The sequence below is a fragment of the Sylvia atricapilla genome, chromosome 10 (assembly GCF_009819655.1).
Source record: "Sylvia atricapilla isolate bSylAtr1 chromosome 10, bSylAtr1.pri, whole genome shotgun sequence".
Classification (NCBI taxonomy): Eukaryota; Metazoa; Chordata; class Aves; order Passeriformes; family Sylviidae; genus Sylvia; species Sylvia atricapilla.
The window spans coordinates 20,746,659-20,772,590 of record NC_089149.1 but is presented as its reverse complement, the minus strand read 5'-3'; the positions used below and the strand labels follow the sequence as shown (position 1 = coordinate 20,772,590).

Genomic DNA, 25,932 nt, shown 5'->3' with positions numbered 1-25,932 from the left:
AGTCAGGAAGTACAAGTTTTAACAGTTGCACTGACTGTGCTACACTGTTTTCTAACGCCCATTATCCAAGCAGCCGCTTAAAAGATTTATTTTCTACGGAAAGAGAAAAACACACCAGCTATCTTTGCAAGGTTATCTTGAAGGTTCTGCCAGTGGGAGCTCCAAAAGAAATGTTCAAGGTTAAGGAAAACAATCTAAGCCTCAGCAATAGGAACCTCATTGTAAATACTGTGTTAATAAACCTTCTTAACAGCAGTTTTAAGAGCCAAAAAATGCATCCTTCCTAGATCTTGACCTGAAATTAAACCAGGTGAAAGATACTATGTGTTTTAAGCAAAAAAACGTCAGTAAGGGTGTGTTTGTAAGTATTATATTTCACAGATAACAGAGTTTGGGGGAAAGTAGAGTGATTTAAAGAGAAACCAGCAGTTTCTGAGCAGGCGTGTCTCCTGATGCACAGAATTGTTAGTCAAGCTTTAAGTCGCTTTCGAAGTATTTTTTTAGCCAATCGAGCCTGTAAAAGGCTTCTGTGCGGAAGCTACAGCTAACTCTGGCAGGGATTCGTTTTATCCCAGACGGAGGGAAAATGCTCGGAGAGTCTGGCTGCGATTCCCCGAGTCCGGGGTGCGGGATGCAGCCGGGGGAAGGAGCCGTGTCCCGCACGGGGCGAGGGGAGCGCGGGGGGAGCCGAGAGGCGCTGCGGGAGCCGGGAGCTGCTCCTGGAGAACCGGGGGCCGTCACCGCCTCCGCATCTGCGGGAAACTGAGGCAGGGCCGCCGCCAAGAGCCGGGCAGGAGCGCGGGGGACGGAGAGGGAGAGAGGGAGACAGGGAGACAGGGATAGAGGGAGAGAGGGAGGCGCGGCGGGAACCGCCGGTTCTGGAGCTTCCCGAGGCTCCGGCGGCGCTGCCGGCAGCGGCGGAGCATCGCGCCGCTTCCCCCGGTCCCGCAGCGCTGTCCCGGCAGGCCGGACGGACACACAGCTCCAGGGCAGCCCTGGCACTGAGTACGGACTGTTCAAGGACGCTGCTCATCCCACGGACGCTGCCTGACCCACCCAAGGCTTAGCGGGCTTCCAAAAAACTACGTTTTTGTTGTCAAGGCGCATTTAGGGAGTATTTTTTAAGAAGTCCGATGTTCGGAGCGTTCAAAGCGAAGCGAGGCTGTGGCCGCACAGCGCAGGTTCCCGGGGACAGCCTAAGGGCATCAGCCGCACACGTGTCCCCGGGCACGGCTCGGGAGGACGAGCTCCCGCCTACGGCTGTGGACGAGGGGGATGTGCACCAGTCTGTACGCCCCGATGGATGTTAGCGTTCAGAGGGAATCGCTCCGAACCCGGCTTTCCCACCGGCCCGCCCTGCCCCGGTGCATAAAAGCGTGAACGATTGGCACCTTGGCGGTGAGCGCCGGCGCCCGTCTTCTGTCTTTCACAGGGGAATCGCCGCTGAGAGCGGCCGCCCGCACTGCCCGTCCCTGCCCATCTCTGCCCATCTCTGCCCGTCCCTGCCCATCTCTGCCCGTCCCTGCCCATCTCTGCCCGTCCCTGCCCATCTCTGCCCGTCCCTGCACATCTCTGCCCGTCCCTGCACATCTCTGCCCGTCCCTGCACATCTCTGCCCGTCCCTGCCATCTCTGCCCGTCCCTGCACATCTCTGCCCGTCCCTGCCATCTCTGCCCGTCCCTGCACATCTCTGCCCGTCCCTGCCCATCTCTGCCCATCTCTGCCCGTCTCTCCCTGGCCCTGTCCGCCCCTGTCCGGCCCCGGGGAGCCGCCGCCGTGGGAGCCGCTGCTCCGCCAGGTGGCGCTGTTGCTCAACGCTGGGCCGGGCCGGGCGGCGGCAGCTCCCGGGACGTTCCCGGGACGCGGAGCCGCCGCGGGCTGGGCGCGGGGCAGGTCCGAGTCCGCTCCGCGGCCGCGGCTCCCCTGGCACTCTGCGTCTCCTAACTTTGCCTTTTCGCCTTTTCCATCATCTCTCGGAGTTGGGACACTGTTAAGGCCGGAGACCCCCGCGGAGCGCCGGCGGCCGCTCGCTGTGCCCCGCTCGGGGCGGCGCTCCCACACGGCCCCAGCGGAGCGCCCCTCAGCGCCCGGCCGGGCTCCCGGCTGCGCGGCTCCGGGGCGGGGCGGGGCGGGGCGCGCGGCGCGGAGCGGGCGGCGATTGGCAGCGGCGCCTGACGGACGGGCCGGCCCCGCCCCCTTGGCAATGTCTAGCGCGCGCCGCGCGCCCCATGTAGGCAGTTATTCCGCTGGGATAGCGCGGCCGGAGCGCGGCGGCATGGCCGGGGTCCCGATCTGCGCCCTCCTCCCGCTCCTCGTCGGCGTCTGCGGCGCCGTCACCGGCTCACGGGTCTATCCCGCCAACGAAGGTGAGGCTTGCCGGCAGCCGCGCTGCGCGTCTTCCCGGCGGGGCGCCGGGGGCAAAGTTCGGTGTCCCCGGGCGGACGGCGGTGCTGTCCCGTCCGTTCCCCGCCTGGCCGCTCCGCTCGCCGCCGGGACGGCGCTTGCCCCTCGCTGGCCCGGCCGGTCTCTGCCGGTCCGGCGGCCGCGGACCTGCCCGAGCGGCGCTGCCAGGGCCGCCCGCGGTGCCGGCACAGGTGTCGCGGAGCGGCCGCCGCCCGCCCCGCGCGTCCCGCTGGGAGCCGCCGCCGCCCCGGGCTGCCGGGCTGCCGGGCTGCCGAGCTCCCGCCAGCGGCGCCGGGGCGGCCCCGGATCGGAGGGCGGCTCAGGAAACCGGTTCTCCCGGGAGCGCTCGGCGGCTCCGCGCCGTTCCCCGGGGCCCCGGTTCAGCCCGTTCTGCGGGACGCTCCGGCGGCGGCTCCGCGGGGAAAGCCGGCGGCCGTCCCGCGGTGTGGGCGGGGGGCGCCGCTCGCCCCGGGAGCCCTCGGCAGATGTCTCGGTGCCTAGCCGTGCTCCCGGGGTCCCGGAAAGTACCGACTGGGAGCCCGTGGGCGGCCTGCGGGCGCGCTGTCCCGGCGGCAGGCGGTGCCCGGCGCTCCGGAGGCGCTCCGGGTGTCGCAGGTGTGCCGGGGCTCCGCTCCGCGCCCCGAGCGCCTCCAGCGCGCCGGGAAACCAGCGTGCCGTTCCTCACAGCGACTTTGGAAGTGTTTTTAAGATATTGGCGCGGTCGGAAATAACATTTCGTTTCAAGTGGAAGGTGGATGCGATCGTGCTCCGCACATATGGAAACGTTCAGGTAAAGCATTTATTTTCATATTGCCTTTTGGCAGCTGGAATTTAATCTCTTTTATTTGTACCTTTCTGCAGTTACCTTGCTGGATTCCAGATCAGTTCAGGGAGAACTGGGGTGGATAGCAAGTCCCCTGGAAGGAGGGGTAAGTTTTAAACCGCTATCTGATCAAAAGGGTAAAGGGGGTGATTAGTAACTTTCAGAGAGTCCTAATGGCTCGATTATTGTTGATTGTGGTGAGGAGGTCAGATTTCTTCCCTGGCTTACCGAGTGAATTACTCTTTGTTGGGGAAACCTTATACTCCCTTTGGATAGTTCTGTCATAGAATAAGTGGAAACCAAAAGGGCAGAAAAGAGGTTTCAGAATTAAGAGATTGGTTGAGGCATGAGCTTAGATGCCTATTTAAAACTGAAATACCAACAAGAAATGTGATCTGCCGACTGAATTGGCATTCTTGACTGCTATTATTTTATCTGTGGGCCGTCTCGGCTGGGAGATGTTCAGGGCAGTTGCCGTTCTATTTCTGGATGAAGGAGTAGGGATCAATATACACGATAGACCTTTTGTTGTGATGGGACGGTTGTCCTGTTTCGGGGTGTAAACATCGTGTGTTCTGGTTTCTGAGCAGGCAAACTGCAGCTCCCAGTGCTTGACTGTGATTCCTTGGAGTTTCTTTTTATGTACTTTTACAGTTATTTTATTGACCAGAAGGCTGCTCGAATGCACTGCCCAGTGGTGATGTGATGACGTTAGGAGGTTCACTGCTGGGCTTAGAGACCTTCACACGAGGTAGCCTTAATTTTTGGTTTAGCTTTATATTATTGGATGCTCCTTGCTGCTGCCTCATCTGTGCCCCGACCTGCAGGGTGCCCAGTGCTTCTCTGGGAAACTCCTTCGAATGCTGGACTCGAGTTGCTGGGATCTGGAGGAGACTGTACTTCATGGAACCTTCTTTTAATAAGCAATTAGAAAGGCTTTTTCTTTCTTCATATGAACAATTTAAGCAAAAATGCCAGCAATTCACTAAACATGAATGTTAAAAAAAAAAATAAATCCTAAATGCTTTTAATAATAAATGAGTAAAAGCAGCTTGGAATCTTAAAGCAGAAGTAACTAATCTAAGTGTTTGAAAAAGGAAAGTGCTGAAAGATCAGGACCTGTGCACAAGAAAGCACTGGATTCTTCAGGAAACCTACAAATTTACTTTTTTTGTGTGTGTGTGTGCGTTCCCACTCGTAATTAGAAGAAGCAGAGCTAAGGAAACAGCAATGAGCGGAAGGAATCCGAGGCTGCGCTGGCTGGTGATGCATTATGCATAAGCTCTGAATAACCATAACATGGGAGAATGGGGGATTGTTTTGCTCCCCCATTGTTGTTCTGGGTGAACTTGACTACAGTCCTGGCTTGTGCTCTGCCTGAGCACGCTGTGCTGTCCCCGAAACTTGGTTTTTCAGTTTTTTCAGAGAGTGGGGAAGTGATTGGCAGGCCTCTGGCAGCGCCCACGGTGCACATTCAGTGCTGATTGCAGGCAATTGCCCTCATCTTTTGACAGCGTGGAAAGGTACAGCTCTATCTCGGTGAGAGTCGGGCTTCCTTGTTAATCCTGCACCCTGGAAATGTGGCTTAATGAGACGGGCTCTTTGGATGGCTCTCCAAGGGATGTCTACGCTGTGTGTTAAAACAGAACCTAAACCACAAGTTTTAATAAGTCGGCAGTGGAATCAATGATCAGAGGACAGCTGTATATTATTAATGGCTGTTGGATTGCCCCTTTCTCCACATGTCTTTTCTGAAAGCACCATGCAAGCTTGAGAAGGAAAAATGTGTGCTCTTATTGTGGACGTGACTCGTTTCACTAAACCTACATACGTGTGTTCTATTTTTAAGCCTGTAGTGAAAAATTTAAGAGTACATGGTCTGTTTCTGAGATACAGTGCTTGGAAAGCATTTACTTTACTTCATATGCTGCAGATTTATTTCAAGCAGCACAAACAAACTCTTTTGTCTTCCTGGGAAGAATTTGTCCTTCAGTGTTTTTCTTTAACTGTGTATACTTTACTGTCTGTTTAAAAAAGATATTTTTCCAGATCTGAACCACACTGTTCCTGGGGTGTGAGAGTTGTGTGGATAAGAAGGGCTGGAGACAAAGATAGTCATTTAGCAGTGACTAGTTATATAGTAGCCCTGGAGGAATTAATGAATTGCATTATAAGTGTAATTAATGAATTACTCTTGCATTTCGCAGTTGAAAAGCAGGTTTTGTGCCCAGAATGTTTTAATCTGCATCATTAAACTGTGGGAAGAGCTGAATTATAAAACTTAATTTCAACTTGAAAGCAAAAAGTTACATCTTTGACCACATACTTGGAGTTACGAGTCATTTACGGTGGCGTGAAATTTTGGGCTGTAGTTATTTTCAGCTCTGTCAGAAAGATGCACTGGGGTTTGTTCTGTGTATGTGTGTTAGTGAAATAAGAAGCCAAACTCTGTACATTTGTGTGTTGGTCAGCAGATGGGTGTATTGAGAACAAGATCCAAAAACTTGCTGAATTCAGTTGCTGTGTGTCTGTTGACCTCAGCGGTCTCTCTATTGAATCCTCCAGCAGCATCCTCCATTGTGTAAATGCACTAAAGGAAATCCCATCAACAAGTATTATTTCCCTCTGCTTCTTCCTTTCTCTTGTACCACACACAATATTGGTAGCATAGGCAATCTGAAGATAAGCAGAATGGAAAGTGATGGATCATAAAGACAATATTGTAACAGTAAACTAGCTCTCTGGTGCTCTAAATTAAACAAGTCTGTCTTCTTACTAACAACATGTTACACTTTACATTGATAGATGACTTTTTAAGATTCATTTCTTCCTTTTCTCTGGAAAGGAGTGACATGCTGAGTATTGATTTCCCCCCTTCTTCATTTTAATTTGCAGTTATCTCTAGGCAGCAAATAAAATATTATTCTTTCTGCTCCCAGTGACTCATGGTGCTAACTGCTGTCATTCTGTAAACGGATTCAGCTAAGCTGGAAGCTTTTTAAGTAAAAATCACTTGCATAAGAGCAATCCTTGTGAGAAGAATGCAGGATATTATATGAGAAGCCCCTTCATCTTAAGAAGGCTTCTGTTTATCAAAGCTATGGCTTCAGTAGTTCTGAAAAGCACTTCTGAGAAGTCTCTTTAAAGTTATCACTGTTTTCTAAGGATAATTTTATATGCTTCATTGTATTGCCTGCAAACCTAGTCAGCATATCATTAAGTAATATTTTTATAGGCAAGCATAAATTGAATAATATAAATTGAAGTGCTATGATTTTGCATTTTTTTTTCCTCCTGGGAAGATTTCTTTTCCTAATGCCCCTACTTTGCCTTCTCTCCCTGCCAATAGAGCACTGTGATAAACTTTCTTCTGTCTATGATAATATTTTGACCTTTTTTTTTCAGAACTGTTGAGTATGTGTGCTTTCCTTTTCTGAGCTCATTATGCTGAGCTCCTGTGTCTCCTCCTTCCATACCCACTTTGGATTACATGTGTTGTTGTAGTTTCATAATCATGTTGCCTGGTTGGCACTTCTGAAGATGCCTGAACTTGATTTGAGGGGTGTAACTATTCTAAAGAATGCTGCTATCCTTATCTTTCAGCGTTTTCCCTTTCTGCTAACCTTTTTGGGATTTTGATAATATGAAATTAGCTGTTCCCTGACATTTCCACCAGGAAAAAAAAAGATATGTAGTATTTCTTCTTTTTTTTTTTTTTGCCTTCCCACTAGTAAGAAACTGTTTGGATAAGGTTATGGTGATGTTGCTGGTAGACTGATGGCGTTGTCTCTTTACATGTTTTTCCTTCTCTAAGAGCTACCCAAGTCAAGGACCCAGGTCTTTAGAGCAGAAATGGCTGTCTACAAAGTAGAAGTTACTGAGTCTGTCTGGGATAACGGTAGCCTAGGAAAGTAGTTGGTAGTGCAGAGAAAAGATAAGAGATGGCTTCTTCAGAGTTTTTAAAATACGTATGTGGTAGTGATGTCTGAAATGTGGATGTCTCTCTCTGTGTGACTGGGTCACACTCTGTCACCTGTTGGGGATTCCCAGGTGCAAGGCAGGGTCCTTGAGATACCTGCTGCAGAGAAAACCCTGCAGGTCAGTGCTGCTCTGTGACTGTAAAGTTCTGTGTGTACCCCTCCTGTAGGCAGTGTTCTGTGGACTGAACTGAACTGCAAATAAACCTGGTCAGTTGAGGGAGCATTCTTGGATTGCTTCAGAGAGCCCTTAAAACCCATGCTTGCTCCTTGAGGCATGAGGGGATTTGGAGTTTGTTTCTCCTGAACAGATGCCTCCTTTAATGTCCGAGTAGCTGAAGTCCTGGCTATGGCTTGGTCGGCTGGGTGGTTTTTTTTTGGTCTGTTTGTTTGTTTCCCTGTAGTGGAACAAGCGCATGTTGTTTATTGTGAAGCTCTGTTGTTCCTTTTGAGGCTGATGGACACTTCTCCCCTTTTTTCCTCCCTGCAGTGGGAGGAAGTGAGCATCATGGATGAGAAGAATACTCCGATCCGCACCTATCAAGTCTGCAACGTGATGGAGCCCAGTCAGAATAATTGGTTACGAACTGATTGGATTCCCCGTGAGGGGGCTCAGAGGGTTTATATTGAAATCAAGTTCACGCTCAGAGACTGCAACAGCCTGCCGGGTGTCATGGGAACTTGCAAAGAGACTTTCAACCTGTATTACTACGAATCAAACAACGACAAAGAGCGTTTTATTCGCGAGAGCCAGTTTGCCAAGATCGACACCATCGCTGCCGACGAGAGCTTCACGCAGGTGGACATTGGTGACAGGATCATGAAGCTGAACACAGAGATCCGGGATGTGGGACCACTCAGCAAGAAGGGGTTTTATTTGGCTTTTCAGGACGTGGGGGCCTGCATTGCCTTGGTCTCTGTGCGTGTGTTCTACAAGAAGTGCCCGCTGACGGTGCGGAACCTGGCGCAGTTTCCAGACACCATTACTGGGGCTGACACCTCCTCTCTGGTGGAGGTGCGCGGCTCCTGTGTCAACAACTCAGAGGAGAAGGATGTGCCAAAAATGTACTGTGGGGCAGATGGCGAGTGGCTGGTGCCCATTGGCAACTGCCTGTGCAATGCTGGCTACGAGGAGCGCAACGGAGAATGCCAAGGTAGGACGAGCCATACTGTACTGTTCATTAGGGCTTAGTGGAATGCATAATTGGATCAGAGAAGAGAGTCAATGGACTCAAGCCAGTGATTAGCAGCCCTGTGGGATGTGGTGGGACAGAGGGGTTTAATGAAGAACTCCAATAGCTCCAGGTGGCAAGGCTAAGAATTATATAATGCAAAACAAAGGATGCTGCTGTAATAGGCAGAAGGTGAAACACATTTTCTAGCAGACGCCTAAATTTGATTTGGCTCGTGATAGGCACCAAAATGTGGATGACTGCAAAGCAGTGCAGTTGAGCTACCATTATTTGAAGAGACAAATCTTTCAAGGGAACTTTTTTAAACACAGGAAATTCTGTCAAAGTCGACTTTGGATAATGCAGTAGGTTAAGAACCAGTCTGGGAGGCAGGACAGGAGTTTTAGCTGGATTACTTTCCCACTTTAGGAAATGGAAATCTTTGGTGTTTTACTTGTTGCAAGTTTTTAGCACTAAATACCCTTTGATATTTGACACTGCTGCCTTTGTTAAATATTTTCATTTCTCAGAGAGTCTCTATTGTCAGTTAAATAAAAGAGGTGCTAGGATACTCTTAGAAATGCTAAAGGTCTCCACCCCATCCCACCCTCCCACACACACACACACACCATCCTGTGTGCTACAGAATTAGGGATTAAAGTTTGTATAAAAGACAGATTGCCCTAAAAGAAAAATCCTCAATACCTATATTCTCTTTGCCTTCCTTTTCTGGATAAAGAAGCTGTAGAAGGTTAAGGAAGGAGAGAGAGAGTTTATAAATAAAATATCTTTGGCCTCTGCTTTGAAAGTCTTGCTCATGTAAGCATAAATTAAGATCAAACTTAAATGGATTCTTGCACAGGTCAGTGAGCTTAATTTTGCTGGGTGCTGAATTGAAGGTGCTCAGCTCCTTCTGGGATTTGGAACCACGTTTTTAGAGAAGGTTCTTTGGAGTCAGTTGCCTCATCTTCTTGGTGTGTTTTTTACTAGAGCATTTTTATCATCTTGAGACTGAGAACAAGTTAGCAAAGCAAGTAACTGGCTGCTCTTGTGATGGACTCCTAAGAGAATGGTGTCTTTTGCATGTCCTACTTGATTTCTTTTAAGTGGTAATTTACAGTCAATATGAAGTTCATTATTATTCCTTGAAATTAAATTTTTGGTAGGAAAGAACTGCTATGTGTGAACTTCAGCCTTAATTTCCTGAGTTTTTGCTCTATGACAGAAGCCTAATGTGTCATAGTGGCAACGAAATTGCCATGAGCTGAAATTTGCCAGAGGACTGAAAGATGAGCTGCATAGTGACAGGGCATCCTGTCTGGGGTAAATTACTCTAATTTTTTAACTTTTTTCTTTTGTTTGTTTGGGGTGTTTTTTTTTATTTGTTTGTGGGAGGTTTTTTTGTGTTGTTGTTGGTTTGTTTCTCCATCCTGAGAGATGGAAACTTGAAAGCCTGTGTGAACCTGTGGCTGTGGCACTGCCTGGGTGCTGCCTTGGTGGTTGGGGAGATGCTGTTACTCTCTCACAGCTCAATAACTTCTGAGCAAAGCTTCCTGACACCTTACCAGCCTGTAAGAGGAGAGAGGAGAAAGTGAAGTGGGGAAGCATTTATTGGTTTATTGCAGTGATGATTCCACCTTCTCCTAAAGGCCTGTTAGGTCAGCACTAGGTCAGACTGACACAGATCATCCATTTTTCAGTGTCAGTGGCCCAGACGTGGTGAGCTAATTGTCCCAACAAATCCTGTGTTGTTCAGGGGAAATCTCTTGAGGTTTTGCTGATGGGCAGTGGTTATAGTGGCATGCTTGAAGTTTATTTTTGTAGTGTTGGACTAGACCTTGGGGCTGACTGTCAGATTACCTAAAGGTTGTCAGCTGCATCTGGGGAGGTTTGGGCTTGGAAAACCAAATTCTACATTTCCCAATTAGAAGGAAGATCAAGTGATGCCGTGTTGACAAAGGTGTTAGAAGTGTTCTGTCTCCTGGGCACTCCAAAATGAAGTTGGCCTGTGCTGGTCATTTCAGGACCATTCCAGCCAGTGCATAAGTGAGAGTGCTAAACCCATTTCATCAGCTGTTACTTGTGGTTTCCTTTTCTCATATTTGCCATTCTCCAGCCAGAACACTGAACTGGGAAGCTCCTCCTGATGAATTAATGAAGCTCACCAGAACTGTGCAGCTTCTCTCTGGTTTCCAGTGAGGCTGTTAAAGCGCTTTGGCCTTTGACACTACAGAATGAAGTTTCCCTCTTTTTTTCCACTCTTAACTTAATCGTTTAGCTAATGTTCTGCTCTGACAGGTTTTTGGAGGGGAGGAGGATGAAGTGAGGAGGATTCCTGTGGTTTTGATACAGAGGATTGGGGGCAGGGGAAGAGACTTTGAGTTTGGGAAAGGCTGTGAAAGGGGCTGGTCTGGGACAGGAGCTGGTGAGCAGGTTCCACCTCAGTTGTTTTTCAATAGGTTGACTGTGGCAGGACAAATACAACAAAAGGTCAGAGGTTGTCCGTTTCCTCATCCATCTTCCCCTGTGATCCTAGGGTCAGAGTTAGGATTGATTAAGATCTTGAATGTTTAACAAAAGCTCAGTGGGCAGGAATAGTTGGGGCCGGTGGGTTGGGGCTTTGCACTTGTTGGGAGATCCCCAGTGTGTGTTGGAGCTCCTTGTCCTCTGCTGGGACCTGCTCCCTTCCTCCAGCCAGCTGGCCCTTGGGTTGTCCTGCAAGCTGCTTCAAGTTCACTCACCCTCCCGATCTTTAAATAATACATTTTCCTCGAGATTCTTTTGCCTAATTTCTGATGTGTGTGTGGGAAGCGTAATGGAAAGCCTTTTCACATCTAAAGTTCTTGTAGTGGGAGTTAATGACTTTCTGACCTCAAATGGGATTTTTAAAACGTTGTGTCGGTGGTATGGAGGTGTTTGAATATGATGACAAAAAGCTGTCCTTTCTCTGACTGCTATTTCTCTTCCCACTTGACTTTATTGATGATGATTGTCTTACTGAACGTCCATAAGTGTGTGTATATGTATATATGCAAAAAACCTGGAACAGGAAGGAAAAGGAGCAAAGTACTTAATCCATATTTATTTGGGAAGCTTCACAGGTGTCATGGCAGTGGTTCTGCAAAGTTGGCCCTGATCAGTAGAAATTTTGGGTGAGCTCTGATTCTTTGCTTGTGGATGAACTTGTAGCTGTGAATTAGATGCCAAAAAAAAATTCCAATTTGCTATTTCTACTGCTGTGTATTCTCTCTAAAATGTTCTATGTTGGTGGCTGTCCATTTAGGAGAATATGAATGTGGAATATTGTTGATGGAAGATGAGTATCCCAAATAGTGGCACATCTCAAGGCTAAAGCAAGTAGTGCTTTAGGGCAAAGCTGAGACATAAAGTAATTTTAAACTTCAGTCGTACACATCATTGTCATGTAAATTGTTTTGTTACACATTAATAAAATGTGGTTTGGCTTAAGTTATGATTTCCTTATGATAAAACACATATCTTTCTAACTCAAAGGAGGAGGGGGTAAAACAAGCAGGAAGGGAGAAAAGACAGATTAAAGAAGCAATAGACTGTAGCCATCTGTGATGATTTTGATGCTGTGAAATTACAAATCTCAATTTTAGACCTGCCATTTAGTATAAATATGTGAGACAGTTGAGATTTTTACTGTGATACTGTAAAGGTTATGAGAGCCAACAGCTTTGTCTTCATCTACACTTGCTTTTTCTGAGTTGTGAATTGGCCAATTGGCAGAAAATCCAGTGTCATTTAAAATATGGCTCAGTCCTGGTTTCATATCACTGCTGTTTTTAGAATTTTCCTTCGAACTTTGATAAGAGCATCTCTAAGAAGTAATAATTTGAATGATATGATTCTTTTTATCTTGGAGGCTTTGAAGAGTGGCTGTGATCATTGAAAGCAGCAGTTCAGTTTGCATCAGAAGTGTACAGTCTAATTATATGTTTTTCTGTGATAAGTTTCTTGGATGGTGGGTTTTTTAAGGGTGGGGGAGCAAAGTAATTTGTGTGTACTTTCCCATTTTAGTCACAGATAACTTTTTTTGTCAAAATAGCACCCATGTACAGTCTGTCTGCACAAAAGGGTGATCAGAAGGGTGACTAAGACTGTGCAGATTTGAGATTTCAGAAGCATTTTTTTCAGGTTGATTATTTTTGGCAGGGGAAAAAATGCACAGACTCAACATGTTACGTTTTAAAAGGAGCTGAGAAGACGGAAGCTACAGGCGGGGCCTGGGAGTGATACTGAAACACAGTCTGTCTGCACCAAATTTAGTTGGTTCTCTTCTCTGCTGATTTGGTTATGTTCTCATGTAGCTCAATAGTTCTTCCAAGGGTTACTCCCTCTGTGATTTTCTTGTGCCACCTGGTGCATTTCAAAATCTGCATTTACATGTCATTGCAGGAACTCTATTGCTTTTCTCCTGCCTGGCCTCCTCAGAAGTCAAGCTACAGCTGTCAAACAATTGTCCCTTCATGTATTATTGCTTAGAGAAAGGCTGTGATGGCTTCCTTTTGAATTTCTGACAGGATTTCTGCTAGTACACAGGGGAGCAGTACCTGGTCCATATTCTGTGTGTTATTGGTGGAAAGCACAGTCCTCAGAATCAAAGCCAGATGAGTTTTGTGGTGGTAATGAATTTCATGGTAGGTCTGGGTAGTCTTTTATGGAACTTCTAGCCCATCTTCTGGTTTGTGTGTCCTTTTAGGATAAAAAAAAAAAAAAAAAAAACCAAAAAAAAAACTTTCCAGACAACTCAACCAGTGTGTGATGAATTCAGTATTTAGATCTTGGCTGGCTAAGGGATATTATCTGTCTAATAATATGCTCCACTGAGCTTGGTCTGTATTGTGCTTGTGAGTAGTGATTAAAGAAATGCTCTGCAGTACTCTAAGGTCTTTTGAGATTGCATCAAAAAGACCCCCGAACTTGTGAGATAAATCTTATCTGGTTTCATCCCATTATGCGACATCCTTTTCATGTGTTGCAGGGAGCAGGTGAGGTCACACAGTTTTGTGAATCAGAGACAATTAACACTCCCATGACTAAACGGCCATTTTATGAATATTCAGAGCCTGCTTCACCTCCCTGGGAAGCAAACATGTTGGTTCTCTTCTCCTTCCTCCTGCTAGAGACTGGGGAAGCTCTCCCTGTGAATGGGGATTGGCAGCTGTCGGCCGCTTTGCCTTTTGCATGCAGCAAATTCCTCATTTACATCTTTTGTATACACCCTCATGCAAAGTAGCACACCCATTTCCCCATTTCACAAAGGAGATAAGAGCTTCCTTTGGAAACACCAGCCAAAATCTTCTTCTGTTTATGCAGAGCTCAAAAGATTTGGATTTTATGCAAATGAATTCTGTTTTGATTTTTTTTTTTGATCTCTTTGTTTAAGAGGCAGTGTAATATTTGCTCAGTGTGCTCCTCATGTCTTGACCATGGCTGGTTGTGGCTCTGGCCCCAGTGTGCAGCTCCCTTCCAGCTGGCGTGTGGGACAGTGCTGTGCCCAAACCCTGACCCCTCCAAAACCATGGCTGGGTGTGGAAGGGCCACTTGTCATGCCTGGAGGGGCTGCAGGCCCTTGGGTGTCATCTCCTCCAGATGTTCACCTGCCATCACCAAGCTCTTCTGTAGCTGCAGCCTCAGCTGGGGGGATGAAGAAGTTCAGGAGGTGGGATCCCCTCTGGGCTGTCAGTGTGCACTCAGGGCATGAAAAAGCAGCATTACATTTTGACATTTCCTATGCTTTGGGCCAAATACCTGCTGAGGCTTGAGCTAGTGCCCTTCCCTTTGCCCAAGGCTGGGCTGGCCTTGGCCCATGGTTATAGTGTGCTGAGAAGGGGTCCCAGCACTTGGGCAAGTAAACATACAGAAATGTTCTGCTGTCTTTATTTATTGAATGAAAATAATCTGTGAGAAAAGTTCTGCTTTCTTAAGCCTCATGATTATACGAGAAGCCATATTTTATTTTATTTTTGGTTTTAGTGGCTTTCTTTTCTTTTTAACTTCTCTTTATTTCAACTTTACTTAAAATTGCCTTTGGCTTGAAATAAAGCTGAGGCTCATTAAATGCTCCCAAAACACAGGCTTGTTCAGAATGGATTTGTTGAAAGGTTTATTGATATAAGTTAGAACACATGCTGCATGAATGTACTGTATTTCTTTAAAAGACTGGTTTTCATTTTGTGTCTTTATAAATCAGTGGTATGAAATTGGGACCCTGATCGTGTTGGGCCTACATCCTATAAGAAACCAGAAGGAAAAACATGGTTGTGGGGGGTTTTCGTTTTTGTTGGATGTCCAATTAGTGTTTAACTTGAAAGTAATTTCACAGGGGTAGTAAACTGCGCAGTGTGAAACCTGGTGGCGTAATTAAATGGAGGAAAGGCTCTTTAAAACAACAAAGGAACGTGCAAAAACTTTGCTTTTGTCCTAACAGTCATCCAGAAGGGGAGGTCATGCTGTTCAAAGTACAATATGGATGGGCTATTAAGGTTTGGAGGGGGGGAAAAAAGCTACACTATACAGTTGGTATTTGCTTTGGCTCATTTAGTCATGGATGCCTAGGAAAAAACCCATTTGGTTGATCTGCTTTCTATACTTCTCTTCGATGGGTGGGTTTAAATCTCAGTAACTCTGAGTTAATGTGTACAAACCCAGTGAAGGGTGTGCTGGGAGCCCAGTGCTGCACAGCCCAAGCTGTGGAGAGGCAGCAGGTTCAGCCCCTGGGCAAAGGCAGGGTCCTGGGCAGGAGGAGGAGGAAGGATGCTCCAGTGCTGCAGCAGCCAGAGGATGGAGGGATGAAGCCTGGGTAACTTCCCCAGAGGCACTCAGGATGTTTGTGACTGAGTTTAGACCAGAGGGAATGCTGAAGTGTCCTAGCTACAGACAGCTTCTGCTCCTTCTCACTGGTGAAAAGTTTTTGCTCACCTTTTCGTGATGAGGGACCCATTTTACACATCCTTAAAACATCATTTAGCTACAGTGATCAATACCTATTGCTTCTGCTTGTATATGTGAGAGCTTTGTGCAGCCACACTACAAAGCTGCAGTACAGTGTCTTAATTACCCAGATAATCCTGTTTGCTTGTATTTTTAAACTATGGAGTGCTGGGTAATTATTCAATTCTTAATAGAAGGCAAATGGCAATGTAAACAATAATTAGGATGTTAGACTAATGTGCTTCAAAGCAAATTGGATTTTTTTTCATACCGTTCAGCATGAAGTCCCATAAAGCTGACAATTTAGTGGCAAGGAAGCAAGTTCCATTTTGCTTGTATTTTCTGCTGTTATCTCCTCATGCCTGCTTTCTGTGAATGAGTTTGCTGAGATGCTGCTGCCTGCTCCAGAGCAAAGGTCAGGCTGATAGTCAGTTCTCCCCATTTTCCTGTTCTATTCTGCAGCTTTTTGTCTCCTGCAGCCAGGGGTTAGAGGTCAGCAGCATCCCAAATTCCCTCCTTTTCCAGGGCATGAGTGTGGAGGGGGTGACTGGTGCTGCCCTGGGCTCAGTGGGCTGTGACTGTCCCGGGCCAGGGTCCGGAGGAAATTGAAGCTTTTGGCTCTTCAATCTTTGCAAAGAGGGTTAACACACTGTGGGTCAGAACTACAGCTCGTTTTCCCCCTTAGCTTGGGGAGCACTCCTGGTTTTCTTTCATAGCTCATAGTAGGTTTTCCTTAGGAGCATGATGCGAACTGCAAACGCTGATGCAAAATGCTGAATTGATTTCTGTTCTGCCTGCAAAACTTGTGTAATGTAACATTTCAGTGCTTGCCCAGACCGTTAATTAAACCCTGCCATTGTATCCATTCCTCGCAGTGTATTTAGCTGTGATTGAAAGGTTGGTAGCAAAGGCGTCAGTCAATAACGCTGCTGCTTCCCAAAATACTTTAATAATGTCTCTGTCACACCAGGGTTTTGTCTGGCCTTCGCTGTGTGTTCTCAGCGGCCTGAAGGGATTGAACAATTGCCTTTATTTTCCCCCATTATCAATGCTAAGAAAGGCCAAAATGTTCTGCAGTTGATGCTGAATTACAGAAATTGAATTACCAAAATTTAATTTCAAATACATTTTATTCTTCTCCTAAGAAGTGTGTGTGTGGGGGGGAATCAATGGAACACTTTCAGAGGTTATCGCTGAATAATGTAAAGATAGCCTGTACTTATATCAAAAATAAAGTGTGCACTTAGAGGGTGTGGATTTTCTTATTTTAAATCCCAGAGGGTTTTTGCCAGGCCACATTTTAATAACCCTAATTAACAAGTCTGTCTTTCCATACATCAAACATCTCTGTCTGGGGAGCTGAAGAATACCTGCGAGTGCTCCTGTGAACTTGGGGCTTGAATTCATTTGTTTTCAGTTTAAGTTTTTCTGCTGCTGAAAAAGACATCCGTGCTTTGAAAACAGTTTCCTTTTGAAGTGTCCAGCCTGGCAATGACTGAAGCAGCCACTGGGCAAATTAGCATGTTAAAAGGAGCGGATCAATACTTTCCCTTGGCCTGATCTCTGCTGGGGCTGGGTCTTGGCAGCCTTTCCTCGGGGGCTGGCCAGCTGCACCCCAGCATTTCAGGGGAGCCATCAATAGTGGCGTGCCTTGTGTCAAACTGAGGCTCCTTGATCTGGTGCCCAGGCTCTTTCAGGGATGGCAAACTGAAAATGGGGTTGAAGGAGTTGATAGCTTTGGGAAGATCAGGCAGCTTGTGTAATAATCAACAGGATTAAAAAGGAAAGTGGAGGGAGAAATAGGAGATCAATCGTAGGGCACAAGTTGGCTGAACTCCTCTTCTGGTGCTTGAGTTTTGTTGTACTTAGCTGCTGTGTGTAGAAGATTTCTTTGGGCTTTTTGAAGAGACAAGTAAACACAAATTAAAAAGAGGGTGTGTGGGCAGTCCCTGCTGTTTCACAGAAATGCTCGGAGGCAGCGGCTGCTGGAGAAGTGTGGCAGGAGATGCTTAGATCCAGCTGTGTTTGCCGACAAACTGCAGAAGGTGGTTCTGGCTTCCCCTGCCCGCACACCTGCAGCAGCACCCTCCGGGAGCTGCCGGGGGATGCTCTCTCCTGTCCTTGGCTTGCTCTTTGCCAGGCTCCTGCTCACTGACACAGACCTCCCTCTCTGGGCCTTTGGCAGAGCCCAGTGCCCCTTCCCTGAAGGGGGACCCTGTCTTGGGCGGGGGGCACCAGAGGTTCCTGCTCTGTCCGCCACTGTTAAAACAATGAACAAACGATTCTAGTAATCAAAATAGCTCTCGAGCTGTTCTGAAATGGAGACTGTTTCTTGAGAGACTTCCTGCGGTCTCACTCGCCAGAGATACCAGAAGATAGCAGAGTTCTGTTGCTATTTCTTTTTAGTGGCTTCAGGATTTGCATCTTGCACATCTGCCAGCCTTCCCTTAATCTCTGAAGTACCCTAACACGGTTATTAGGTTGACACATTTTGTCCACTCATAATTAGTTCATAGATTTCCTCATTTATTTTTGCGGTGATCAGTAGTGTCCAGGGTAGAGCTAATAAGACAGCTGAAATCAGCATCAGGTCCCTGTGTGCACTCCACCTGCTCATTAATCAAGGACTCTGCAGTTAATGAGTGTAATTTCCAGGTAATATTTAATCTTAGAGTAGCAATAGTTACACTTAATGTGAGAGAACTTTTTTTTGCGGTTTGTTGCTGAAGTCATTCCCATGGCACGTTGGAAACCTCTGCTACTCCCAGGTGCAGTCCTGTCCGGCTGGCCCAAATTCGGACTACTTCCAAAAATCCATACAAGATGAAAACACTGGATCCAAGTATTTAGGCTGGACGTGACATTTTGGTAGATGCCGAGTGCAACCCACATGCCTATAAAGGTGAATGATAATGTACAGCTTTGTAATGCTTTGAGGTTCAAAGGCTTCTCTACATGGGGAAGAATGTTGAAAGCAATCAGCTAAAGGGGTAAAGTCAGCATATACAGCATCATTAATTACCTGTTTCCAAGACTGTTTCCATCCTTTTTGTCTGAATCTATCCCTGTGCACATCCTTTATCCATTTAGTTGATTCACCATAAAGTTCTCTCAGTGGCTCTTTGAAGACATGTTCTTGGTGCCCAGTTTTAATGTGCCCAGAATTAATGCACTTGGTAACCTTGAATTCAACACACCCAATAGCTTGGGAAAGTGAGCTCAAAGGGTTGTGGGCACTGTGAAAGCACCCATTTTAGCTTTAGGATTCTTTTATTTGGGAGAGAAGGGAGAACAAAATCCACCTACAGTCACAGCAGCAGAAGGGAAAGGAGCATGGCCACAGCTTTGCCAAGGAGGGCAGCTCCAGAAAGGGGCAGGAGACCTTGTCCACTGTGGAAGAGCAGCTCTGGCTGTGACTGAGGCTGGTGGAGGTGCCCTGTGCGTTGGTCCAGCACTGCAGGGACCTGCCCTTGTCTTAACAGGAGTGGTGCAGTCCCAAGAGCAGTATGTGGCCCTATTATCTCATCTCCTTCCCATTAGGCTGCGCTGAGGTGGTGACTGTGCAGAGGTGGTGTTTTTAGTTCAAGATGAACTGTAATTGGGATATGAGAGTGGCAAAAGGAGGTCTCCTCCCTCTTTCCTGTTTGGTTGGGCATTGGTTTGTCTGTGTGTGCAATCAGAGGACCCTGCTGCTCTAACTTGTGCTGAGTTTTTAGCAGCTCCCAACTCACTGTGAGGATATGGGGGCAGGAGTTCTGCCCACAATATTCCTCTGCTTCTTTAAAGGTTGCCACTAACTCCTCTTTCTTGTGGCTGTGGGTTTAGCTAGCCTTTTGCTCTCATGCTAATTTGACCTCTCTGTACACCTGCATTAAAGTTTGAGTCAAAAATGTAGTGTAGCAAAGGAGAGACATTTTTCCATGGGATTGTTGAGCTCTTTGAGAATGCTGAATGACAAAGTTAACTCTTGTGCAAACACTGCCTTTTATTTGACTTTGTAGTTTGCCCTTTGAAATACAAACATATTTGTGTCAATCAGCAAGTCTCTTTTCCATAGTTCTGGTTGACCCTGTGGAAAGAAATGTGACTGTGCAATTATTAAAGGTGAGGCCTTTGCTTTAACAAATGCTGAGTAATTGCTATTCACTCCTCTCCGTGCCTGTCCCATAAATGACAGCGAACTGCCCTTCAGCCTGGCTAAATAACAAGGAAGATAGTTGTTTGGAAGGAATAATTCTTCAGAAATTTGCAATGTGTCAGAAGTATTGTGTCACAGGGACTCCTGGGCAGAAAAAAAAAAAGTTGTCTGTCTCAGCTTAGAGTGCAAGAACCTTAGTTGGGCTTTAAAATGTAATTAGGTCAAACACTATATCTGTGTCACTCAGAGCTGGTAGGGGTGGTCAGAGTAAAGAAGAGATCAGAATCTGCGGTGTATATGCAAGTGTGATACTCTGACAATTTATCTACAGCTCTTCATGATTAAAAGGGTGAAAGCTCCTCCTCTCTCCTGGGAGAGTGTTGGCAGGAATTGTAAAAAGGCTCCTGATGTTTCCTAGGAGTATTCTCCACAGTCTGGAGACTTGGTCCTGCTTGGTGCCACTGCTCTGATTGATTTTGTCCAGGGAAGTTGTCAGCCAGATAGTGAGGCTATGGATGGGTTGTGCCAATGAAGTAGAAAATTAGACCTCATTACTATTTTTGGAAAATAGCTGTTGTCCTCTGCCAGGTGGTTTTTTTTTTTTTTTTTGTTTTTTTTTTTGTTTTTTTTTTTTTCTTATGTAAAAGCTTTCTGAAGAGCCAGAAGTATGGCATAAATTCAAGCTTATTAATCATTACTGATGCTTTATAGAGGTACTGTTCAAGATGTCCCAGTGCTGATTTGACCTGTGCCTTCTTTCTGTATTGGGTTCTAATTCCTTTATCTTCATTCAGTCTGTCTGATTTCTCGAAATAAATTGTTTATTGCCCTGAGCTCAACATCATGCTTCTTGCAGGCAGACTTTCAATAACAAAGTCCACCTTGTGAGGTAAGGGGAAATAAATTTTTGAGAGCACTTCTCAATTTGTTTCTCAAAGAGATTTTTCAGAAAGTAGTAGATTCTGTTTTACCTATTCACATCAACAAGCTTATTTTGGCCTTACTCCAGAAGGAAATAATTGAAACACTATGCATTGGCTTTCTAAGTAGTCCAGAGCTTGATTGATGGATTTGTAGCCCTTAAGCAGGGTTAAGAGACTAAGGCATCGCTTCTGCCTAAGTTAGGGCTAACCGTCCAGTTCAGTTTTAGGAGTTCAAAGGCTGGAATTGCTTGAAGTTGAAGATACCTTGAAACGTCTCTCACCTTTCTTCTTTAAGGAGAAGTGCACAGAACAGAATTTGGCTGCAAAGATGGAGCTGATAAACTCAAGAAAATTTGGCTTAAATTGAAAAAAAAAAAAAGTTACTGAGATCTGTAGAGCCAGTGCAGATGCCCAGGAATGTGGGGGAATCTCAGTATCAGAGGATTTTCAGAATAAGTTAGACTTCCAGTAGAAAGGTTTAACTACAGGTTATCCACCTGTGGGGCTGGAAATGGGCTGACTGGGATCACCTCTACCCATGTCTCCTGTGGTAACTGCTCTTGTCCAGTCTTTATGGGATCCCCATTGTCTTACAGGTGAAAAGCAGCTTTTGAGCTCTGACCTAGAAACAAAGACTTGATCATACTGTCTCCTGACTTCTTTCCCTCAAGAGAAACTTTTTTCAGTCTGAAGAGGTCTCTTGGCTGCTAGAGCTCTTGCTGTGCTGTTCAGCTTTCCATTTTAACCAGCTACTTTCAGTTAAAAAGAACCTTCTTCAGGTGTCTTGGATAACCCTCTGTTTGTTCCAGTCCTTCACAGTGCCAGAGGGATCCTGGACAGGCCCTGGCTTTTCTAGTGAATCATGGCCCTGTGTATGAGATTCACAGCTTCATTTTACTGGCCTTGGTATCCCCTCTGAGCATCTGAGCCGTGGTAATGATAGAGAAAGTCAGGGATGCTGTGGAGTAGCCATGACGAGCTGTGCCTGGTACTGGCTCGCCTGGAAAGATGAGGAGAAATGCTGCCATGGCCCTGTTGGAGCAGCACTGCTCTCCTCACTCTGGAGCTGTCCTGGACACTGGGGACAGCCCAGAGCAGGAGTGGTGCTGCACTCCTTGCTTTGTGGGTCTGGGCTGTATTTTGGCTTAATTTTGCTTTCCCTCCTGTGCACCTGAGATACTTGGCAGATGTATCTCAGCTTGTTGAAAGATGGTCTCCTTATGCCAAGGGAAGCCTTCTCTTTGCATCCAGGTTGGTTTTAATGTGGAGCACATGTGCTCACTTAGGAGTTGAATAAACAAGTAACTCCTGAGGAGATATTGTCTGCTCAGGTGCAGTCCTATATCTGTGAGGATGTGGAGAAGGGATATTAAAATTGTTTATGAGGTCAGAGCTATAGTGAGCCTTGCACCACCTTTGAGTTACGATATCATTACCTGAGCTGCAGGAACCAAGAAATAAAAGCTTTTACAGTGAAATATGAGGAGTGCTTATGATTTTGAAGTATAGAGAGGAAGAAAAATGTGCGTTATGTCCTAGTACTTTTTTTTGCTTGTTTGTTTTTGTTGGGTTTTTTTTTTATTTTTTCTGTTGCAGGGGTTTGCTTTTTGCTTACTGGTGACACACAGAATAGATATGGTATTTGCTAATAGTGTTTGTGCTAGAGAAATGCTCTTTTTACTAGTTCATTTCTTTTTCAGGTCACACTAGGAAAAATGTTCCTTCCTAAAAGGAATAAATTATTCAAGTTTATATAAATAAACATGCTATTATTTATCTACCTGGTACCTGCACTGTTGCAAATCCAATAACTTGTTTTCATTTACCATGCTGTGTTTCCTGTCCTTTCTGTGAGCAGGTTTTTTTTCTGTTCCCGAGTAGGAGCTGTTATGATGTTCATGCCATTTCAAAAGTTGCACCAAAAACATATCTGGAATAGAACAGAGATTGCTGAAGCAACATTGATTAAGCTGATTATTCTGAAACAGATGTGAGCAGCTAGCAGCTTATATCTTTTATGAGACCCAGTAGCTGTTTTCCAAGGACTAAAAGCAGTTAATGCTCTATAGGCAGTGATCTATCAAAACAGATTTTGACAGCTTTTGTATTGTCCTGCCTAGATACTTGTCTCATAAGTCACTTTTGTGGAATTAAACAACACTATTGTCAAGTTATGTATCTGCAGAGCGAGGAAGAAATTAAAAGCCATGAGCAAGAGAGAAGAAAGTCTAGGTGTAAAAAGTGAACGAATGTGGGCTATCAAACAGAAAGGTGTGCTGTGGACAGCAGGAAAGGCAGCAGAGATTGTCCTGGGAGAAACTGAGAGGCAACTGCCAAATAGTAAACCAGTATTTAGCCAAGTTAACTTTCGGTTTCTTTAGAAAGTGGATTTTGTGGTCTTGCTGGTCTGCTATTATGTCAATGACTTGCATCAAAACTTCCTCAAGTCAGAACATCTGTTGCGGCCAGTGGGAAGATTCCTCTTGACTTTAATGTGCTTTGGATCAGTCCCAAAATGCAAATAGTTTTTCTCTCATCCTTTGAAGTCTTTAACATTTCATGGGCTCCCTTATGTTATTGGTAATTTGCACCAGAGGTATTTTGCATGCAAATGAAATTTTGGCAGTAACAATGACTACATTGGTGAATATATGCATGTAGGTGTATCAGTAAAGCAAATTTTACTTTTCAGGGTGTCACACTAGAAATTTCTTTGTAACAGTGAGTTGTTCACAGTATCTACAGCTGCAATCAAACGTATTGACAAATGCTGTAAATACATTACTTTATACAGTAAAAGACTGCATAAAACTGTCAAAGTACATTTTGATACATCTGTATAGAATGAATTGATTTTTTCCTTTTTTTGTGGCTTGTGCAGGTTAATACATGTTTTCTATGTGAAACTGGCATTTGTCACTAACTTCATAAAGCACTGTGGATGTCATAAATTTGAATACTGTAATTGAACCTGAATTTACTATGGATTTATTTAGCAGATCAAAGAGTAGCTTCAACCTACAGCACTCACTTTGTTTGCTAGTATAAACTCCTGAGCTTAGAGAAGTGCCAGGGAAGGACTGTTCCTTTGAATTATGTGAATGTGAGCAAATCACTGTGTTTTTAGGTTTTAATAAAATTGGAAGTGCAATTTTTTAGCTGAGGGATCATGCTGATTTTAGTATAAACATTTTGAAGTTTCTTAGAGTTGTAAAGACTGTTGTAGTGTTCTCATGGGTGAGTGAGAGACCAAGGCAATAAAATATGACAAGTTTACAGTGCCCCTGTTTACCTTATATTAGGAGCTCACTTTTTGATATATGTGGGTGCTTTCCTCCCCAGTACCTGTCCAGTAAACCTTGTTGGAAAAAAAACCACTGAGCCTTAATGAGGGCAGCATCTTCTCACTGTGAGTTGTCACCTGCCCTGGCCACTGGGATGCTCTTCCCCATTTAAGAGTCATCCTTTCTTGCTCATCTCCTTAGTTTCATCTGGTCCTGACCCAGCGGTTGCTGCCTGAGCCCTCCTTTGCAGAGCAGTCCTGCTGACTCCCGGCAGGTTGAGCTGAGGTCTCATCCCCTGGGGCAGCTGGCCCTGCCTGTCCTGCCTGGGCTGGCTCCACTTCAAGGGCACAGCCAGCCCGTGCCTGGGAGGAGAAAGGGAAAAACAATTTGTGTTTCTAATTGCTCTAAGATATGATTACGAGCATCTTTCCACAGAAAAGAAAATACGTCTGCTAAATAGAATATTGCAGGAAGGGCTTGTCAGTGCTGTTGCTGTTGGGAGATCACCGTGTGTGACTGGAAATGTAAAGAGTTAGTCACTCTTCTTGTACCCCAGGCTGTTATTTAAAGCTCTTGCTGGGAATGTCACTGCAGCAGGGAGGGAGTGGCAGGAAACAAGGGCTGGGGTCAGTAGTGACGTTTCCGAGCGGTGAGAAAGGATGTGTCAGCAGAGGTGGCAGTGCCCAGAGTCCTCACCTGAGCTTCAAGGGATGGTGCTCATGGCTGTGGGAGCTTCTGCCTGTTTCAGTGCATCTTCTTGTGTAAGAAGCACGTAAATTATCAAAGACTGAACAGGGTATTTTTTAGAATTGTATGTGATTGTCCAGCTCATAAAAAACACCAGTTGCCAAAAATACTTGTTGGTTTTTGGTGGGAAGTTTTTAAAGGAAAGAAGGGTCTTTCTGGTTCTGTTTGATCTTGCTTTGATTTGAGCAAGTTTCATTTTGAGAAAGAGGAAAGGCAATGTGAGGGTGCCTTAAGGAGGCCGAAGGGGAGGCAGCACTGCAAGTCACAGTATGTCGCTGGTGCCTTTACTGGGACAGCGTAACTCTGGCAAAGTGATGCACTTAAACTGCTGAGGATAGCAAGAGTTTGACTAACACTACTTCTGGTCCAGATTATACTGATGGGAAGGAAAGGAGTGTGGCTGTGGAGCAGGCTTTGCCGAAGAGTGGGTTTGGAGGTGCCGTCAAGCCATGCCCGTTCCCGCGGCGCTGCTCCCAGCCGAGGCAGCCCAGAGCCGGGCAGAGCCAGCCCTGCAGTCCCCAGGGCACGCTCGGAGGGCTCCGCAGGGGCCAGTGCCGGCCGCACACAGCAGGAGCAGCCCCGGGCATGTGTCCAGGCCGGAGGGCAGCGCTCTGCAGCTCCCCGTGGCCAGGCCCCGCTTTCCCTCCTCACTGCGGGCACAGCCTCGGGAGCCATGCCCGAGAGCCCGAGCGACGGCTGCAGTGGCATCTGTGCAAATCCTGCTCCGGGCTGCTCTGTTCCAGCCCAGGCTGGGCAGGTGTGTGCTTCCATTTGTTTAAACATGCTGCTTGTCTTTTCCGCAGGCAGGCGGTGTCCTAAATTATGATGTAGCATGGAGTCTTTAATATCACGAATTCGAGGGCTAGCTTTGATACGAGCTGCATAAGCAAGAGACTAAGAGCTGCTTCATTCCTGGCAGAGGTGGTGGTGGATACTGGGTGAGGGTATTAGTTAATTTTTGAACTCCCTTATTCCATTCAAAGTTAAAAGCTGATCCCAAAGTGCCGATGACATCTACCACCTAAAACTAGGTGGTTAAATCTCAACCCATGAGGTTTGGTGGTTCAGGGTCACTGTGCAAGCTGCACTGTGGCACCCAAGCATGCTTGAAATTCACCTCACAAACGTGCTCTTGTGTTCCTGATTCACTGCCACCCCTCTAAAGAGTCAGCAAGTGACAGTGGGTGCAGTGAGAGCTGGGCTCTGACCAAATTAGCATTCCAAAATAAGTGTGAGGTATTGCCCAATTAATATACTCTGCATTACCCAAGACCATGAACAGCTTCTTTTGTGAGGACCAAAGTTGTCTTTATAAAGAAATAATACAAAGATATGTTTAAATATGCACGGAATGTGTATTGGTTATTTTAAACACTAAAAAAGCCTTGTTATCTGGAAGACTAAGGACAGTTGTTTTATTGTTTTGAGTCTTACAACATCTTTGAAACTTTTCAGCTGGGTGCAAGTCTAGAATAAGAATGTTCTCTTAAGGCTGAATCACATCA

At 46.1% G+C, this 25,932-nt stretch overlaps 1 protein-coding gene across 2 annotated transcripts in view; it reads left to right on the top strand.

Annotated features, from left to right (window-relative positions):
- The first annotated feature begins 2,235 nt into the window (after positions 1–2,235).
- Positions 2,236–25,932, top strand: part of EPHA4 (EPH receptor A4) — a 103,073-nt gene continuing 79,376 nt past the window's right edge. For both annotated transcript variants that reach the window (XR_010744382.1, XM_066326245.1), the window contains exons 1-3: positions 2,236–2,366; positions 3,265–3,332; positions 7,694–8,357. Coding sequence is in view for 1 of the 2 variants with exons in the window: in XM_066326245.1 (XP_066182342.1) it covers positions 2,276–2,366; positions 3,265–3,332; positions 7,694–8,357 (823 nt within the window). In the remaining variant the exon portion in view is untranslated. The remainder of the gene's footprint in view (positions 2,367–3,264; positions 3,333–7,693; positions 8,358–25,932) is intronic.